This window comes from Fundulus heteroclitus, chromosome 24, assembly GCF_011125445.2.
Source record: "Fundulus heteroclitus isolate FHET01 chromosome 24, MU-UCD_Fhet_4.1, whole genome shotgun sequence".
Lineage (NCBI taxonomy): Eukaryota > Metazoa > Chordata > Actinopteri > Cyprinodontiformes > Fundulidae > Fundulus > Fundulus heteroclitus.
The window spans coordinates 13,215,026-13,235,156 of NC_046384.1; the positions used below are offsets into that span (position 1 = coordinate 13,215,026).

The window sequence follows — 20,131 nt, forward strand, 5'->3', positions numbered from 1 at the left end:
AAAAACAAAAAATGCTAATCCATTTTCCCACACTTGGTCTACTCATGTCTGCTACAAGACCTCCATTTTTTTTTTTTTTACTAAATGCTTTTCAAGTGGGTGAAAAACAAACTTGACTGATTCCACGTTAGTTGTTTACACCCCCCAAAAGGTCGCCGCTGAAAGGGTTTGTGTGCGTACGGACGGGTCGTGTGAACATCTAAGGTGACGTTTGAGCTGCGAGAGTAGGTAGGTGGGTGGGATACAACTCCGCACACTGCAAAAATGGAACTAAAAATAAGTAATATTTTCTTAAAATGAGTGTATCTGTCCTTGATTTGAGCAGGTAAATTAGACGATTTGCCAATGGAATAAGGTTTTTGCACTTAAAATAGGAACAATTCATCTCCATCGTCTTATTTCAAGTGCAGGATGTCTAATTATCTTATTTTAGGGGTCTAAGTACTCATTCCATTGGCAGATAATATTATTTACCAGCTCAAATCAAGGACAAAAACACAAATTTTAAGAATATATTACTTAGTTTTAGATCTGTTTTTGCAGTGCAGCATCCGTCTGCGTTTGGAAAGTCTACAAATCTATTTCCAGACTCTTCACTCACACCACTGCCTACAGCTTTTCCCAACAAGCCTCAGATAAATCCGGAGGGGAGAAATCATCAGTCGAGCCCGTGCTTGTCGCCGATTATCTGGCCTCCTTTTTTTTTTTTTTTTGTCTCTGCTGCTTCATACATCACACTGACCCGGTTCTCACAGACCGCCTCCCTGAAGACACAAAGCCAGAGACGAGAAAGTTAAGATTGCTGTGAGTCCAGGAGAACGTGCGGACAAAAATCAGAATGAGGGCAACTGATCCGAGTGATCTATGGATTAATCTTTCTAATTAAAGATCCGCGGTATCGTCCTTCGGCCACAGGAATCGACGGCATGTTGGCGACAACCGCTGGGTGTCGACAAAACTAATGAAGAAAGCTGTAAATTACAATGCAGGTGTCAGATTTGTGAAGGGGTTCCAATGCGAGGAAAGGGATTTCAGGTCATCCTACTAAACGTCTACGTCAGACTTAAACAAACGCAGAGCTCAGACTCCCAGAGTTGTTAGTCGTCCGGTAGCCATTTAGTAGATTAAAAAAGACAAAAGTTTCTCCGTGATTTTAGGATCTTATACAACGGCTAGGCTAAAAGCAAACACTGCAAAAACTGAACCACAAATAAGTCAGATTTTCTTGAACTTAGTGTATTTGTCCTTGATTTGAGCAGGTAAATAAGATGATCTGCCAATGGAATGAGTATTTTGACCCCTAAAATAAGATAATTTGATATATTGCACTTGAAGTAAGATGATGGAGATGAGTTGTTCCTATTTTAAGTGCAGAAATCTTATTCCATTGGCAAATCATCTTATTTGCATGCTCAAATCAAGGACAAATACACTCATTTTAAGAAAATTCAACTTATTTTTAGTTTCATTTTTGCAGCGAACCCAAGAGAGGAGGATGGACGTGCGAATTAAGAGATTGACACGTGGACAGATAAATAGTTGAATGTTATGGACATGCAGACAAGCCAGAGGTCGGATGACAGATGACTGACGCACGTTTTCGTGGACGGATGGCCTCAAACGGAGGTAGACAGAGAGGCTGACAGGTAATGGACGGACAGGCCGACACATATTAGTGGACATATGGGGAAATGGTTGCCAGACTAATGCGATTATGAGTGAATTTGAGGAGGAAAAGAGGAGTTTAGGTCTTAGGGAGGGACGGCTGGTTGCAAAAACTGAGGCAGCCTATCTGGGGCTGGACAAAACTTAAATCAACTCACATACTGATCCAGGAACCCTGAGACTTTACTAAAGTGTTAGTCGTACCCGACTTTTGCTGACTACGCCATAGAGGAGACTCCTCTCCTCCTCTCCCACCGCCTTCCTATCTCAACGCGAGATCACTGGAGTAGTGAGGCGGCACAATGGGCTACACTCAGACAGTAGCGTGTGGCGCACCGACAAACACAGAAAAGTTCTGTCCGGGCAGTCGGGAGGGGGACATGCTAGGTCTTGTGACACCAATTAGGAGGAAGGGTCACTGCGGGGGAGACGAGGACAAAAGACACACACACACTGTGCGGGGTGAGAACAAGAGCGCCGTCTACTGCGCCAATGTTTCAACGTGTCGCAAGAATTAAATGAGATCGGACGCAATCCTGCATGCTAACGAGGCTGATGAACCCGACGCATGGCATACCGCGGTTCTGGTCGTAGAGTAAGCGAGGCATTCAACACCCCCGCGCTCTGACCCAAAGCCTCCTGAACCGATCGACGGCCAGGCTGGACGGGGTCGTTCCATTCAGCAGAAATTAATCAGGCGAGGGGCGCACTGACAAAGACATGCGTGGCCGTCATAAAATATCACAAACCTTGATCAGTCACCTCTCGCTTGGACTCGACTGCTTATCGACGCCTGACTGTTCACAAGGGTTTGCAAACTTCTTGCCTCTTTCACGGCACTTATAAAAACCCGCCGAAGGCCTGTGTGTAGGAATCGTACACGCAGCTGCAGAGGGGTCGCCGGGGATTAACCCCACGTCTGGTGACATCTACCCCCCCCCTCCAGTGCTGACGCAACGTCACTTAACGCTTCGGTCGTTAGAAACCTGAAACATCTCTGCAGCAGAGAAAGACTCCAGAAGGCGTTCTCTTAATTGTGACATTGTGTAATGCAGGGTTCATTCGTGTATAGGCCTGGACGACATATAAAAAAAAAAAAAAGCACATTGATAAAGTAGAATCTATAATTATCAATCAATTAAAAACATCTGTAAGTGCAGCCCATGGCCATTTAAAGTTGTTGCTTAGCGACCTGTTTTTAGATACAGAACACACAAACACTGAATTCAAACTCAACCCTTTATTCAACCAACTTTTCACCAAGACTGCAAGTTTTTAAAAAAGTGAACTCTCTAAAGGGGGCGGAGCTTGGTCCCTGGGTATGCGTCTGTGATTGGTTGGGAGGATGTAAGGACTAATATTAACCTGCATGATGGGCTAGAATGCAAAAAGAAGGAAAATTGTTCTTTTATTTAACTTTTATTTACCCTTTTTTCTATCGATATATGTCTACCATAGTTATTGTTATTTATTGGGTTCGAATATTTCAGGTTTCGTGCCTCTGCTTTCCAATAACCTATTCGGCCATTCCTATTCACTTTCTTTGTCTTTTATGCCCTCATCTGATGTAGATCTTAGTGAACTTCCAAAAAAAAAGTAAAAAAACAAATCAACTGGACTTGTTTTCCGTAGTTGAAGACGTTTTGCTTACTCTCCAAGAAGTTTTCTGGAGTAATGTGGAGTACCAAGCTTTATACTACTGCCAACAAAGGCCTTGAAATGGCTTAGATAACATGCAAATTCAACCGAAACAGTCCAGTTGCTTTGTTTTTTACTTTTTTTTTTGGAATGACCATGACCTGGATGACTGAGAATCTTCACCAGCATCTTGGTGAACATGACGCCGAAGCTGACCTAAAGTGTATGAGACATTGTGACGAAATAAAAAAAGAAATAAAAACACTGAAGATGTCTGTGTAAAATACGTAAAATCAAATTTTACAGTTTTCTTTACTGGACTATGTCGTAACGCTGCTCAAATTTGAAATAAAGATTTGAAGACACACGCCTCACAGAGCCCCATATGGTTACCGGTGGGCCGTCACACCGACTCCCAGCTCAGCAGCAGCTCATACTCTTTGTGCCCGTCAGGCAGAGCCCCCCCCCCCCCCCCCCCCCCCCCCCCGAGGACAAGCCGTCTTATTCTGAGGGCAGGGCCGATGCCGTCGCTCCGGTTGGGAGAGTAAACAAAAGAAGATGGAGCAGAAGAGCCGCGAAGCTGGAGAGATTCAGCAGCAGCTTCTCTAAATGTGACCAGCTTAAAGGGATTCGCAGGAAAAGCTCTTTGCATGTATGACACCAGTCGTGATTTTCCTCTTCGATGCGACGACAATCACAATCTGGGCGTCCTGGTGTTAGTTTTACAAACGCGGGGGGGAGTCGGTGCGACAACAAGAAGAGGGCACAGCCTTGGCACACCCGGCGGACACATAGCAGACAGGTCAACGCAGGCGCTGTGGACTCGGGCGTGACTATATATGGTGATTCTGTAGAGCAGGGGGGGAATCTTCCCTGCATACCACGCACAATTCAGCGATTCATGGTTCTCTCGGCCTTATCTTGGGTCATTTTTCCCCTCCTTTGATTCATTATATCTAAAGAGAGGCAGCAGACGAGGTGTACTTAGCCGGCGAGGGCCGCTGATAAGCAGGGGGAGCTTAGCAAGAAGCTCTTTGTCTAAAGCCTGAGCGTGTAAAAACACCGAGGCCAAATATTTCTGAAATACTGTGACCAGCGGCAGAGTGGGAGGAGCTCATACGTCCAGACAACTGCTTACTTGGTATATGATAGAAGCGTTGACTATTGTATCACAAAACAACTTAAACTGGTTATAAGCTGGTTTTAAGTGCCTGACTTCTCCTCTTCCAACGGATCTCCATCGGTTTATGCACCCGGTCCTCAAACTAATCAGCTAACTGTCAAAAACCAAAAATAAGTGGTTTAAAGTGGCCCTTTTTGGCCCAAAAGCAATTTTCATCAAGGCTGTCTGTCAAAAAAAAAAAAAAAAAGTGCAGGGAAAACTGCTTTGCTGTGTTTTCTGGAGCTGACTAATCTGGCACCTCTCCAGGGGCGACGGTGCTAATCCCGACAGACCGGGCAGGTTTACAGGGCCGGCAGCACCGTGTGATTTGAAGCCTGGAAGGACACCTGTCTCTTATCTGATCCTAAATTTCTTTAGATTTAACTATCATCTGTTGCTATTTGAGCTTGTGTAGCCTACTTCATGCCATCTTGCAGACTCTATTTAACTAATTGTTTCTTATTCTAAAGTTAATAGACCAAAGTGTGGGTAGTGAAACTGAGCCTAGCTTTTGTCACAGACAAAATTCATGATTTACAAAATTACTTTTTTGTATTCTCCACACAGGACCTGGTTGGTTTGCACAGCTTTCAACAAACATTTAGATGTTACAAAAAAAATAGAGCAAAAAAAGAAGAAGTTTGTTGCCAAATTACTCAGAAACCTTTAGCAAACTGTTTCAAAGCAATCAAAAGTCACCAAATGTCCAAGGATGAAGAACCTTGGACACATTGTGACTAAGATTTTTTTTTTTTTTAAGGGGGGGTTGGGGGAGAATGGAGGCATGCAAAGTGTGACCAAGCAGTGGACAAAGCAGAAAAGGCCTCAGACGGAGACAAAACTCCTCCCAGTTCTCGGCTAGAGGGGAGCCTGTTGTGATTATTCAGTCGCTCGGACTTTGAAACGCTTGCAGACAAACGCCTCCTTTCTGCCGATCCCGGCGGCCGACAGAGTGAGAGACCCGGGGCCGAGCGCGGAGACAAGCCCGGCTTTGTGAGAACGCTCAGGGCAGGTTCTGTCTGGAAGCGGACAGCTGCTCTTCCCTCACTTGCAAAACCGTCCTCCGACGCCACATCCCTTCTGGCCTCGGCCGCACGTGTCCAACCCGGGTCAGAGCGACAGCCCGCCCCGCCGATCGGCAGCGGGAAGCCGCCGCGGCAGAGCGCCGGCACTTGGCAGCGACTTGGCGGGAGACGGTTTGGCTTATCTCGTGCAGAACGGCTGCGTCTTTTGTGTCGACCGCGGGCTAATCTGACGGCGCTCTCCGCTCTCGCGTGGCAGCGTTTGCAAATAGAATTAGGGCAGGACACTGAACGTAGAGAGATTAAAACGGGTAAAGAATGAGAGGGAGAGGCTGTAGTTCCCTTTCCTGTGATAGGTCCAGTTTGAAAGCATGCAGTGGGGAAGCGTCCACCTTTAGAGCGTCCATTTCAAGCGGTGGTGGGTTGGGAAGAAACTCTCCGTGCAGTTTGAAGGCCGGGAGAGGCTGGGAGTTTATTACGCAGGAGGGACTGTGAATGCGGGTCACTGGAGCGCGGTTAAGAGCTCGCAACAAAGCATTCGTAACCATCAATGCTGCGCTTGGTAAACCGGAGGTATCTGCTGGCTAATATAATTTAGCAACTCACGGGTAAGATGCAAATGTGCCACGAGAGCCACGTTCTCATAAAGTAACTCAGGAGGGAAAAGAAAAAAAAAGTCTTAATTTAAGCCATTTGGTTTTGTCTAAAACACCGGAAAATGTAAAGCTACGGCCAAAACTTTTGTGCAAATCTTCAATAAGTCGACTTTAGGGCGTAGTTTTTCAGCTACAACAAGATATACACTTTTTTTTTAGATTTTATTTTGCCACTTGTTGAAAACTGTTATTTAGAGGCCTCTTAAAAGCAATCAATGCCCACGTGTCTCTAGTGACGTCACAAAAGCCACATGCCATTGTTTGGGCCTCTTTCAGGTACATGTTTCACTAATACCTCCATGTTTCTGAATTTAGCTCCACCGAAAAAAAAAAAAGGTGTTTACTTGTATTTAGGGCTGAACCATTAATCGCATTTTCAATATAATCGTGATTTAAAAAAACGCAATTTCCAAATCGCAGAGTCTGCAATTTTTGGCTATGTAACAATTATTGAATTAGACACGTCCATTAGGTGTCAGTAAAATGTTTAAAGTGGGTTTGCGTCCTCATGGAAGGGAAGACAGTTGCAGCAGTGAGATAATCTTATTTTATTACTTGTTTTAGAGTTTATATAATCATACATAGCATTAAGTACTGGTCTATCAGTTTAATACATAGACTTGCTTGTTGGTTGCACTTTATGTTCAACAAGGATTGATGTCCAAATCAACTAAAAGCTGTTCTCTTGAATAATATTCTGATTAATAGAAACATTAAAAGTTCTTGTTTTAAATAGTCCTTGTTTACAAACATCTTTATTTTAGAGGCCATTTTTGTTGCTTGTGGTTAATGCAGAGAAAAGTCAAAATTGCAATTTTGGTTGAAATATATCGTAGGAAGAACGCAATCATTTCTGCTCTGAGTTTAGATGCTGCGGGTCTTTTAGCAACTAATCTGCACAGCGAGGAAACAAATTGATTTGTTGATTGTATATGTTTAAAAAGACGTGATAAATTAAACTGGGGAAAAAAAAAAAAATCGCATTAAATCGCAATATTAAGAAAAAAAAAAAAATCGCAGTTAGATTATTTTCCAAAATCGTTCAGCCCTACCTGTATTCTGCAATATATTTCATTCATACGTAAAATCGTATGCCTGCATTTAAGGAATATCTGGCAACTATAAAGCACGCAGAAGTAGATTGTGAAGGACTACTGAAGACAGCAACGACCCAGTTTCATTAATGGAGGTCTTGAGCAGCTGTCCATCGGGATTGCTTTCAAGTACCAGAACTGCAGCATCACATCCTGCCACTGCTACAAAGTGATGCACGCAGACTGGTAATGACCCAGTTAACCCTGCCGGTGCTGCCTAGACCAATCACATGCCAGCATTACAGGCAAAGATGGAGGGGTTACTGGTTAGAGGGCCGCATGCAGGGACCCCGCTTTGTCAAATCACTCAATGTGAAAAATATACCCTCACCAGATGGAAATATTCAACATTTATTCCTTGCTTAGTGGCCGTTTTGAGTCAAACTCTTTGAGTTTAATAAAAAACCGCTAAATTTCTGTTGGTTTTAAAACAACTACCTGCTACAACAACAAAAAGCCTGATAAGTTAGCATCCGGTTGGACCCGTCAAGTACAACTCAAACGCTTCAGAGTCTACCAAAACCAGTCAAATGTTGTTCCGCCATATTGTTTTTCTAACGCCAGATGGATTATTGTGCGTCTTGTGATGCCATCAACACAATTAGATTTGTTAATTTGACCACAACAAACCACCACTTCTTTAACAATTCTCCACCAAGTGGCTTTGTTGATATCTGTTAGGTCCAAAAGCAGATTTCTACTTGCTACTCGTAAGGTGCAGTGTTAAGAAACGCTTACTGATAACGGTACGATATCAGGAAAAACACTAATTATGCACAAATGTAGGAGAAGGTCATGATGCCGACGTGACCTGTGGTAAATAAAGAAATACTGATACAGATTTTGTGTTTTTTTCACTTGTATCTGTGCACAGCTGCAACACAGTTTATCAAATTTACTAGAACATCTTAAAGCGGTTTCTGAGACAATAAACGAGCATCAAATATGTTGTCATTAGCGCCTGAATGCATGGTTCATATATTATGAGCCAATCACAGTAGTTCTATGGGAGACTGATTGTGTATACGGATGAAGTGATGGAATCTAACTTTTTTTCCCTCCCCCAAATTACATAAATGCAATTTATAAGAGGAAAATACGTTTATTTACAGAGGTGCACAATACATCGAAACCTCTGTGCAATTTGTGTGGAGTGACGTAACCGCACAGGACTGCTTGCATGCAATATTAGAGCGGCTTTTACATTTCAGGCGGCATCCTTTGATGATTTTTACCCAGAAGTTGTACTTTTACTGTCCTGTATGGCCACAACTAATAGATCTTAGAGACCAAGATCAGAAAGCTCACAAAAGAGCGGCACTGATGACAAAGAGAGAAAACACAGAGGAAAACATGGGTTGATCTGCTCCGCAATAGAACATTTAACAAGCATGTCTTATTCATAATGCATTTTGTTGTAGCTTAGGCAGTTATTTTATAAAATTGCTCTAGTTTCTGGATACGTGAATAGCACACTGTCTATTTCTCATGCATTGTTTACATTGTTTTTCATTTCAATTGTTTACATAAATCACTGCTGCATCTTCATCCTGAAAAAAAGTGCAATCTACTGTGATTTTTAGAGTGATTTTTTTCAAGCTGTATACAAATGAAATTTCGTTCTGTACGCACTTTGTGCATACAAAATGACAATAAAGATATCTATCTATCTATCTAGTTTACTTTCAACTTGTGAATTGGTGATGTGCTAACCTTCTTGATTTTATTTCTTTTTGGTCTAAATATGAATAAATGCTTTGTTTAGCATTCGATAATAAGGTCATTTCTAATTTCAAAATCGGTGTAATTAACTGTTCAACTGCAAAACATACCTTGTTTTTTGTTTTTTTATAAACAGAGATGCACCGATCCGATACCTGGATCGGATATCGGCTCCGATATTGACTAGTTAGCTGGGTCGGATATCGGTTAATGGCGTCATTTAATTTTTTTTAAATTAATATCACACACAAGAATACAGCAACAGCGATCTAGTCACTTTAATTCTATGTTTATGAGGCCGGTTACGTCGCCACGCAGAGGACGCACAGCAGCTAGTGACGAGCAAACGCAGAGCATCACGTAGCAAAACACCTGACCGAGTCAAGTCTGCTATTTGGAAACATTTCAGACTTAATAGTCTGGCTTCAACGTGCAACATCTGCAACGTTGGTAAATTCAACACCACAAACTTAAATAAACAATGTATTTATGACGCCTTCACTCACATGGCAAAGCATACGATTCATTCGTTCAACAGTAATATCGGCTCGGCATCGATAAGCTCAGCCCAGATATCAGTATCGTATGGGGAAAAAAACTGGATCGGTGCATCTCTATTCCCCCCCAAAGAAAAATAAAAAAAAACTTTACAAGTATTAATTTTATGAACAATATATAAACATATATATAAACAATCTTGCATTTGAGCACTGTCAGACTGGATGTTTTGTTTTTCACACATTACCCTCGGGAGTTTTGCCCACCTAACCCCACATCAAGGCAAGGCTATAAGTTTTGGGATGAATCCTGCTAACCCATGCTGCCCCTTCTTATGTACCCTTTGGCAAGGCAGTTGACGTAAGATGGGTGATGCCTCTGAGTTTAGATGGTCTGCTGCAGCCATTCATTACCCCTTCGCCTCCCAAACCAACTCTTAATAAGACCCCCAGACTGAAAGTGCTGCAACAAATGCTGCTGGCTCTCCCCCCCCCCCTCCCTGGACCCATGTGGTCCGACCCGACGTGCCTCCCTTTGTTCTCGCGGTTTAAACGCGAAAAGATTAGATAAAAACAGGACAGGCCAGCGAGGGCCATGCAGCGAGCCTCCAACCAACCTTGTATACTTGTCCATAGGTGCCATTTCCAACTACCTCCACCAGCTCGAATATCCCAGCCGGATCCTGCGGAGGAGAAAAAAAAGGCTCGGTTAAATAAATGCTGGTCCCGTCTTAAAATTGGTACCATGGTCCGGTGGGCCGCCAGCTGTTCGAGCCCCGGTCTCCCCTACATGCCAAACGCATCTCGAACAAAGGAATAGCAGACACTGGCAACACCTCGCCGAGCCTCAGCGCTCGTTTTTTTTTTTTTTTCTAAACGCATCTCCAGCAGGAAAGAAAGAAAGAAAAACACAACATGCCGAAACCCAGCGTGAAACCCGCCGCTGTGAAGCGGTTTAGATGGGAGACGGCTTCACAGAGCGGCGGAAAATAATAATATTATTAATAAATACCGTCTCGGGTCGCCTGCACTCACCCGCAATGAAGCCAAGTCTATGTCTACCAGACTTTTAGCTGGAGAGTCGTTCGCCATCTTTTCAAATAAAAGCCGGGCTTCCCTGTGACTCTGCGAAATATGGCCGCTGTATCATTTGCGTGTTTTTTTTTTTTCTAATGTTTTCTCTCTCTTTTTTTTTTGGTAGATAAATCAGATGTATGGCGCCGGGTATTCCTCTCCTCGGCAGTCGGCGCTGGGCTCCGGCTACTCCATGTTGAGGTGGCAGCGGTCTCCTGCGTGCCGCCGCGGCTTCTGCTGCTGCTGCTGCTGCCTGACGCTCAAGCCAACGGTCAGCGCGCGACTTCCGGGTGGTGGCTTCAAAAATAAAAGCATCAAATTTAGCCAACAAAAACAACCGTGAAGAGAGACGTTTTTAAATGTGTCAGATAACCATATTTCTGTGCATGTCGTTTATTATGCTGGAAAAAAAAGCAAACCTTATAGTATGTGTAAATATGTCAAGAAATTGTTTATTATTTGTTGCTTATTTAAAGATATATATCACCATATTTAGCTCTATCTTATCTCTTCAGTCCATTTACCAGTTAGGAGAGTGTTTTTTTCTTTTTGTTTATTCCTTAGAAAATTATGAAATGTCAATGAAGAAAGTAAGTTTAATTCAATTCAGTTTTATTTATATAGCGCCAATTCACAACACATGTCATCTCAAGGCACTTTACAAAGTCAAATTTAATCAAATCATACAAATTGGTCAAAAATAATTCCTATCTAACGAAACTTAGTAGATTCAATCAAGTCCTAACAAGCAGCATTCACTCCTCCTGAAAGAGCGGAGAGCCACAGTGGACAGTCGTCTGCATTGTTGATGGCTTTGCAGCAATCCCTCATACTGAGCATGCATGAAGCGACAGTGGAGAGGAAAACTCCCCCGAGCAGAACCAGGCTCAGTATGAATGGTCATCTACCTCGACCGGCGGGGGGTGAGAGAAGACACAAAAAGCAGAGAAGCACACACTGATCCAGGAATCCTTTCTATGTTATATTGTAATAGCGGATGATCTGTCTCCCCTGAACAATGCAAATTGGAGAACAGTAGGAGAACACAGCAGAGTGAGAAAAATAAACCTAAGTAAAACGTACCCGAGACCTACTCCTCTCAACAGTGTCAATTTTTAAGCGTGTAGGCATTTTTTTATTTATTATATTATTGTAAAAAATGTGACTTCTCTGGTGGTGATTTTATTTAATTTTTTAGGTTACTTTTTATCATTTTTACTCATGGCACAGTTACAGTTTTTGTTATTTCATGCTAAATTTCCCTCCCATTCTGTTTTGTGTGATTTGGTCAAAGAATGTATTCCTCACCCAAATCCTTTGGGATTGGTCGTAATAACCGTGTTTTTAGGTGTAGGTTACAGTGATATTGGGTTCACGTGTAACTAATGTGTTGTCTCCCTGTATAACAACGCATTTTCAGTCTGTCATTGTCTCAGAGCAGCAATAGCAAAGGCGTGTCTGCTTTTCTTTTACGCTGAAGGTGAAGCTACCGCAGCAGAACCTTTCCTCCCTGTGCTCTCCTCCGACTTTACCCATGAGGGACTCTCTACTAAAACAAACACAGGAAGCCGGTTGGCTGCACACAGAGAGATTAGGGCTGGGTCTCTCCTCAGTGAGCAGTGGATACAGGGATGATAACACACAATTCCTCCCTGAACCGTCGAACCAACACCAGCCCGCACATCGGTGTTTACACAAAGCACCAGGTGAGACAGGGGGGAAAAAACAGAAACCTGGATCACACAACATCCACATGGACATGTGCACCTTGAGACCTAAAATGTCCACACTGGTGAGCATGGGTGTGGCAGGTGAGCAGAATCAGGAGGGATGTTGTGTCTGGACAGTGGACACACAGGAGAGCTTTAGGAAGCAATAAATAAGGGCATCGACCTTTTGCATTTTGTCGTTTTTGCAGGGAACTTATTACCAACTTGACAATAAACAAGTTAAAAGCCAATACTTTGCAGGCCTGTGAGTTGCACTAAAAAATTTAGCAGTTTCTAAAAAGATCTCTCTCAGTTTATTGATCCACTTCCCAAACTGCATCTGCGTCTTTATTTAAAAACGATTCTGCAGCTGCGCACACAAGTCATAAATGGTATTGCAACACAACGCGCTGCCCAGCTCTGAATCGTCTCTGCAAAAGCCAGAACCAGGAGGCAGGACTGTAGTAAATTACCACAACGGCACGGTGAAATGTCCAAACAGAGAAAGCTAATCTGTTGCTTGAACAAACTTCACCAAGACATGCAAATAAAAAGACTGGAGGAACCAGTCGGGCGGGCTGGGAGACGAGCAACAGAGACAGGGCCTCAAACTTGTTCACCTTCTGTTATGTTCCAAGCTTAAACATCTATGTATTTTATAGGGATTTTATATTGAGGATAAATATAATTTAGTTCAGAATTGTGAAGGCAAAGGAAATTAAAACAGTGTTGCATGGATTTGTGTTAATCCCACTTCACTCTGACACCCCTGAATAAACTCCAATCCTTTTAATTCAATTCAATTGCATTTATATAGCGCTAATTCACAGCACATGTCATCTCAAGGCACTTTACAAAGACCTTTAGAAGTCACATAATCAGTAAACAGCATCATGGCGATCAAGAAACATAAGCTTTTTTATTTTACATTAACTGATTTAGTTCACGTAAACTTATTTAAGGCCAAATCGAAGTATTTGAATAGATACTAATAGAATAAACCAGGATATACAGGGACCAGAACAGAAGAAATAAGGATCAAGCTAAACATAAAAGGTTGAACCAAATATGGCAAGACAACGTTAAACAAAAATGAACAATAGGGGAATGATTAAAACAGAGACGCAAACAAAAACCAAAAACACAAACACCTGCGGATTATAACATTTAAAGCTAATAAATAATATCCCAAGCTTTCAACAACTCGCAGAGCACCGTTCAGTTCATCATCTGAGCATGGAAAGATTGCAGAAAAGCCAACAGCACTTAAACTCTTGGGGTGGCACACTGAAACTAAAAGCCATAATTTTAGGATTTTATTCTACTGTTGTAGTAAAGCTGCCTGTAGAAAAACTATCAGAAAGGCTTAAGTAAACGCCTACTCACATATTTTGGTTTATTGTTTGATTTTTAATGTTACTAATGATCTAATATGCATAGACCAATAACAGTGCATTTTGAGTTGAACAACAATTTTTCTTTTTGTGTAATTTTATTAGGAATAAGGTGTAGATTTATCAATTTATTGAAAAACAAAACAGTTACTAGGGGAAAGTAGATACTGGCAGATACAAATAAAAGCGCGATAAAAGGTCAGGAAGAGCATTTGTCTTGCTGGCTGTGCATCATGGGATGAAATGCTAAACTGATGTTTACCAATGAAAATTGGCATAAATTCACATAATTTCCACCAACTACACAATGAATTTAGCAAAATCCAGTTAAAAATCAATGTAGTTTATGGTTGCAACATGACAAGAGTTCAATATGGGGTCATAGCATGAGCATAACAGTCCCGCGCTTTAAACGGCATAAAACATCAAAAGCGTGGCGGCTTTCTAAACGAGCCCAAACAAAGATGCCAGGAACTAAACTTCTATCTACTGTGTTGATATGTGATTACTGCTAACTTATGCCTGGGGCGTTTGTTTTGCCCACAGAACGGGTCATATTTATGAATCCAACATTTTATTGCATCAGCACCACGTGGTGCGTTTAGGACAAGGGTTCATTGGGGTTTAAAGCTGTTGACTTTAAGTACATCACCGCCACCTTGTGGATGTTCGGTATTATTGCACCCCAGGAGTGACATCTGAACCCAGTTCTTTGTTTTGTTATTGTGTCTCTTATAGCTGAATGTTGCATTTAACGTTTTTTAAATATTAGAACATTCTGTATAACATATCTATAAAATATCCTTGTTTGCAGTATTTATTAGGTAGTAATTGTACACCGAAAATATCCATGCGGCTGTACATTCAGGCTTCAATAATGAATCAAGAGTGGGATAAAACCCTGTCTTTGACATTTTAATGAAGAACTCCATCTATTCATCCCTTAAATTTGTTTATCTGAGGTCAGGCCGTCTGCGTAGCAGGAGGAAAACCCAGACATCCTTCTCTCCCGTGACAATTTCCTGTTCACTCAAGGTTATCCCAATGTATTCCCCTTATTCCTTTTTAATTGGAATCTCCTCACCCTCACTCAAAATGAAACATAGAGATGTGGCTTCTTTACAGATAAGAACGCAATGCAAGATATTTAAACTCGTCTGTTTTGAGGCAAAAAGCAATCCATAACCTCAAGGGAGCAACCCACATTTCTCCAGCTGAGAATCCCAGTCTCAGACTTGGACGCATTCCCTAAAAGTAGGGATTGGGGAACCTTCTGTGGGCCAAAAAAAAAAAAAAAAGAAGCCCAACAGAGAGGATCTTTAGATGATCTCCAGAGAAAATAGAATAGAATATGATTGCTAAAATGTTTTCTTTTGAAGACAACTTTCCCAATATCTCTAATCTAGAGTGAATCCAAAAACTGGTTCCCATGAACGCCTCAGCTCTCCCATTAGAAAACACTAAGCTGGACAAAAGAGACACCGACTAAGAGGGTATCTAACCCTACAGAAGTGATGCATCAGGCTGGACTACAGCAGACTAGACAAATGCGTCCTGGAGAAAAGTTTTCAGCTTATAGGAAACAGAGAGTGAGACGTCTGCAGGACACAAGGTGAGGCTTGCAAGCTAGACTGTCAAGCACGGTGGTGGCAGTATGCTTAGGCTCTGCTTCCCTACCAGTGGAGAGCAGCAAGAGTTTGAGACGATGACGCTGGACTACCGCCTTAAAAACACGCCACCATATCAGGAAATATTTACGGAAACCACCACACAGGTATTTCATACACACACACACACACACACCTTTATTTAAACCCAGTCTCTGAAACCCAGCTTTACAACTCCAGACATCGAGACCCCGCTCACCAACTTCCCATTATAAATAGTCACATTTAATACAAATGTTACATTGCAAGTCATGTTAAGAACATTAAAGATTTTACACTTCTTGTAGAAAAAAAAAAAATTAGCTTTCAAAATCCAGTGTAAGTTTTTATTTGCAGCAGCAGCACGGAGGGGAGTCGGCTGTTCAGTCCGTCACGACGACAAGGGCAAGTTTCTGTTATGCAAGGACATTCATTCACCTCTGTTGAAGCCAACATCGTTAATATAAAAATGTAAAAAAAAAAAAAAAAAAGTTAATGCTGCTCGATAAGTCATAAAAACCACCGTGTAAAACACAAACCGCTCAGTTTGTCCTTCAATCACCGCTGAGATTACAGCCAGGCTATGCATCAGACTTTCATTTTATAGTAAATTAATACCTGTAATTAATCCACGTAGGACACAATTTCCAATTGGGCTACTGAAACACACTTTTTTTTTTTTCAAACAATATTTTAATTAATTAAGATTCACCGGCAGCTTCTACAGGATGAATCCCTGAACCTGGAGACCCAGACGGTGCAATGCTACAGCTACATTTACAGGTCTGCATCACAGACAGGAATATTCAATACGGGAGGGTAAACGTGTTTTATTCATTTATACCCGTTTTAGATTACTACACACTGCTCACAAAACTTAAAAGGAAAGGGATGCCGCATCATTTGATGGCCTTACGTTACATTCACACCAGTGGAGGTCACCTTGTAGGGCTCTGGCGGTACTCAGCCTGTCCCTCCTTGCACAAAGGAGCAGATACCGGTCCTGCTAATGGGTTTAGGACCTTACACTCTCCTCCATGCTTGAGACTCTGCTGGGAGACAGAGGAAGCCTCCTGGCAGTGGCACGTATCGATGTGGCACCCCTGGTGGAGTTGGACTGCCTGTGCATCCTCTGTAGGGTCCAGGCATCACCTCACGCCGCCGGTAGTGACTGAACCAGGCCAGAAGCTGAAACTACTGAAAAGCAGTCCAGAAAAATGCAACTGAAAACCCCATTCCTATTTTTCCTGTCCCTATAGAGACATCATTACCACCAGACCAGCTAAATGACCGACTTTCATGTCAGTCTTCCATTAAAAAAGTGTTCCTTTAAGTTTTGTGAGCAGCATATTTAGCATTTTCCTTCAGATTCACCTAGATATTGATAATTCTGCATTTTCAGTCCAGATTACAGGACAATGTAGCTCACACTCTCAAATAAACACACCGATCTTAGGCAGCATTAAAAAAAAGCCACGGGAATAAAAGCAGGCGTTAACTTTCAAAGTCTGCTGTTCCTGTGGCACACAGCGCCATGGTCCAGTTACTTTAATCAGTGCTAATCATTTCAGTTCAGCAAAAACTCGGGCGTGGGATAGCCAAAGAGCTGGAAGTCGCCCTGGTATTGTGCATAAAGGCGCCTGACGTCCCGTTTGCTGATGCCTGAGAAGTAGTGCTCCACCTTGGTCCTGTTGTAGCGGGTGATGCCCGGAGGAATGGCCGGATACGACACCAGCTGCTCGATGCCCGCCGCGTTCAGGATGTACGGCGCATCGTGCTCCAGGGTCTCGTGGTGCCCCACCACGCTGTAGTTTATCTCGCAGGGCGCGCACAGCTCCGCGTACGTCACCCAGTGGATGATGTGCTCGCCAAACTGCCGGTCCATGCGCCGCCGGCCCTCGGCGTCTCCCAGGTAGCGGACGAAGTCCTCGAAGTGCAGGCCGGAGGCGGCGAGGTCGCTGTCGCGGTGGATCTTGCGGTACTTGCGTATGATGGCCGGGGCGATGTCGTGCTTGTACCAGGGCTCGAAGCGGGGGTTCTTCACGAACTTGTCCTTGAATGCGGAGATGAGACGTTCGAAGGGGTCTCTCACGATGAAGAACTTGAAGTAGGAGCTCAGTCTGTTGAGGCGGACAGCAGAGATTCACAGGTTCATTTCTGAACAGCCATTCGGAATCTACAAGCTACTTTTTTTTTAAATAACTGCATTGAAATGTCCAGGTTTGGCTTTGAGAAATCTTAGGAGAAAAAAAAAAAATTGCTCCAACTACTGAGGACCGTCTTCATCTGCCGTGCAGTAGAAAACATAAATAATGGTGTGGATTATATTTATATCCTCCTCCTGATTAATACCTTTGATTCCTTGAGCCTTTACACTGGAAAAATTTATCTAAAAGTAAAATGTTTTTAAAGTTAGTGTATTTGTCCTTGCTTTGAGCGGGTGAATAAGATTAATTGCCAATGGAATGAGTATTTTGACTCCTAAAATAAGATAATTAGACATTCTGCACTTGAAATAAGATGATGGAGATGAGTTGTTCCTATTTTAAGTGCAAAAATCTTATTCCATTGGCAAAGCATTTTATTTACCTGCACAAATCAAGGACAGATACACTAATTTTAAGAACATTTTACTTATTTTAAGTTCCATTTTTGCAGTGTATAAGCTGTCTTCAAACTATGGCTTCCACTAAAAGTGAAAATATGAGGAACGCGCAGCACCAACCTCTCAGTTATTTCCTGCGGTGAGAATGACGAGAGGCGTGGCAGGCCGTTTTTGTCGTGGTCGTGAACGAGGTTTTCCGGGATCTCCTCCACGCTGGGAAAAGCTCCTGCAACAGCAAAACAAGCCGGGAAAACCTTCTAAACTTCAAATTAGGCGACACGGCTTAGAAATAAACTCTCCGATTTCACTACACCAATTCACCTCTGTGTTTCACAAACAGAAATCAAAGAAATTATTTTAAAAACTTGCTTTCATTTCAGGCATTTTGTCCGCCGGTTGACCTAAATTCAAAGAGCAATTAAATACAAGTGTGCTTGTCAAACAAGATGGCAGCCCTGCTGTTATAAACAATGAGAATGTACCTAAATGTTTTACACAGTGAACTAAGAACAAGCTTCACTTGACTGGTGTAACTTCAAAACACCCCAAAAAAAAAAAACAAACAAAAAAAAAACAAACAAAAAAAAAACATATAATAATAATAAAATAATAATAATAATAATAATAATAATAATAATAATAATAATAATAATAATAATAATAATATATATATATATATATATATATATATATATATATATATATATATATATATATAAGTAGAGGAGTAAATTAAAAGGGCTCATATTATGGTAAAAAAAAATTTCCTCTTTACAATATTTTTCTATATTTTCTTGGACATATATTCAGCAGTGCATGCTGTTATCTTCATGGGAGCCCAATGAGTGCATTGGCTAAATAAAATCCAGATTTTCCAAAAACCATATCTAAATAAATAAATAAATAAATAAATTGTGGCCTAATTCTTGGCATTTCGCCGTATCAAAATCAGTAAGTGTGCAAAACCCAACCCGGACTCACCGTTGAGCACGATCAGGACCTTCTTCCACTGCGTGTTACCCACTTTAGGCGTCTGGCAGAACAAGATCTTGCGTTTGTCACAGACAAAGATGCGGTCGAGGACGAACTTGCTGATGGAGACGCGAGTCAAATTCCTCAGGCTGCTGTTCTTGCACACGGCGGACAGATGCTCGATCCGTTTCTCGGACACCGCCTGCCACTCCGCCACCGTAGGCACGCCAGAGGGCTGAGACCAAAAAAAAAAAAAAAGAAAGACAAGCCGACATGACTGGTGAGGAGGAAAAAAGATAAACGGCAGCGTCTGGCACACTAATCGGAAATAAAATCAGTCACCTGGTGTGACGGCGTCTCCGTCTGTTTCACCGGGCTCTGCACAGAAACTGGTTTCACCACCTTGGCATCTCCCTCTGCCCAGCTTTGAACAGGCGACTTCCTGTAATCTGGGAACACACAAATCGAAATAAATCACACACCAGAGAATATATTTCAGACTTTAATGTAACGGCGAAAACTGTCTCAGAATGGGCAGCTGGAGCTCGACTTTAATTTTGATCCCAAGCGACGCCTCAAAAACAACTCGATGTTTTGGTGCAAATTAATTTCAAAATATCCCGCATGATGAGCACCAGAAAAATTAATCTCAGTAGCAGCTAATAATAAAAAAAAGGCCTAAAGAGGAGTACGGTAGCTTACCTTCGACAGTTTTTAAGCTGATGAATTTACTGACAAACATGAGGACGAGCAGGACCCAGCCACAAGCCCCGAGGAGCAGCCACTGGTGCCGCATGGTGCGCGCGTCAGCCCACGGCCATTGAATGCGGAAGCTCGCCCCTGGACAGAGGTTTTCAACACGTAAATGAGCCACACGCCTGAAAACATGACGCTATGCGCGTAAGAGGGGCGGTTCGACGAAGCGTCGGGGCGAGGAAACGCCGTGCAGCAAATTTTTAAATAACACAAAAGACCTCAGCTCAAGCGGTTCGTCTAAATGTTCGTTAATTGGCTAGCTAGGTATCTCGTCCGTTAGCAAGCCACGCCTGCTTGTCGCTGACAGCCAGCAGACCTCTAGGTTTATCCATAAAAATCTGACAGACCAGATAAGAGAGCCAGCTGGGCAACCCTTCTTACCTTTGTGTTGACTCGAAGCTGTCCCACAGCTCGGCTAAATAAGGAGTAAACACTGAGAGGCGCTACCGAAGCTAATGTCTCGGTTCTTCCACTTCAACCCACTGGAAACAAAACACCTCCCCCTAGCGGTAGGACCGC

At 42.5% G+C, this 20,131-nt stretch overlaps 2 protein-coding genes across 16 annotated transcripts in view; both read right to left on the bottom strand.

Annotated features, from left to right (window-relative positions):
- The window catches only part of LOC105921489 (mitogen-activated protein kinase kinase kinase kinase 4), a 57,377-nt gene extending 46,586 nt beyond the window's left edge, over positions 1 to 10,791 (bottom strand). For all 15 annotated transcript variants that reach the window (XM_036128414.1, XM_021313372.2, XM_036128413.1 and 12 more), the window contains exons 1-2: positions 10,492 to 10,791; positions 10,074 to 10,139 (exon numbers count right to left, since the gene is read on the bottom strand). In XM_036128414.1, the coding sequence (XP_035984307.1) occupies positions 10,074 to 10,139; positions 10,492 to 10,548 (123 nt within the window). In that variant the 5' untranslated portion in view covers positions 10,549 to 10,791. The remainder of the gene's footprint in view (positions 1 to 10,073; positions 10,140 to 10,491) is intronic.
- A 4,847-nt stretch (positions 10,792 to 15,638) lies between these two features.
- chst10 (carbohydrate sulfotransferase 10) lies at positions 15,639 to 20,131 on the bottom strand. The gene is made up of 6 exons (XM_012857254.3): positions 19,994 to 20,131; positions 19,559 to 19,696; positions 19,199 to 19,305; positions 18,866 to 19,091; positions 18,005 to 18,110; positions 15,639 to 17,399 (listed from the first exon to the last, which is right to left on the bottom strand). The coding sequence occupies exons 2-6, from the start codon at positions 19,650 to 19,652 to the stop codon at positions 16,847 to 16,849; spliced, it is 1,086 nt and encodes a 361-aa protein (XP_012712708.2). The 5' UTR covers positions 19,653 to 19,696; positions 19,994 to 20,131; the 3' UTR covers positions 15,639 to 16,846.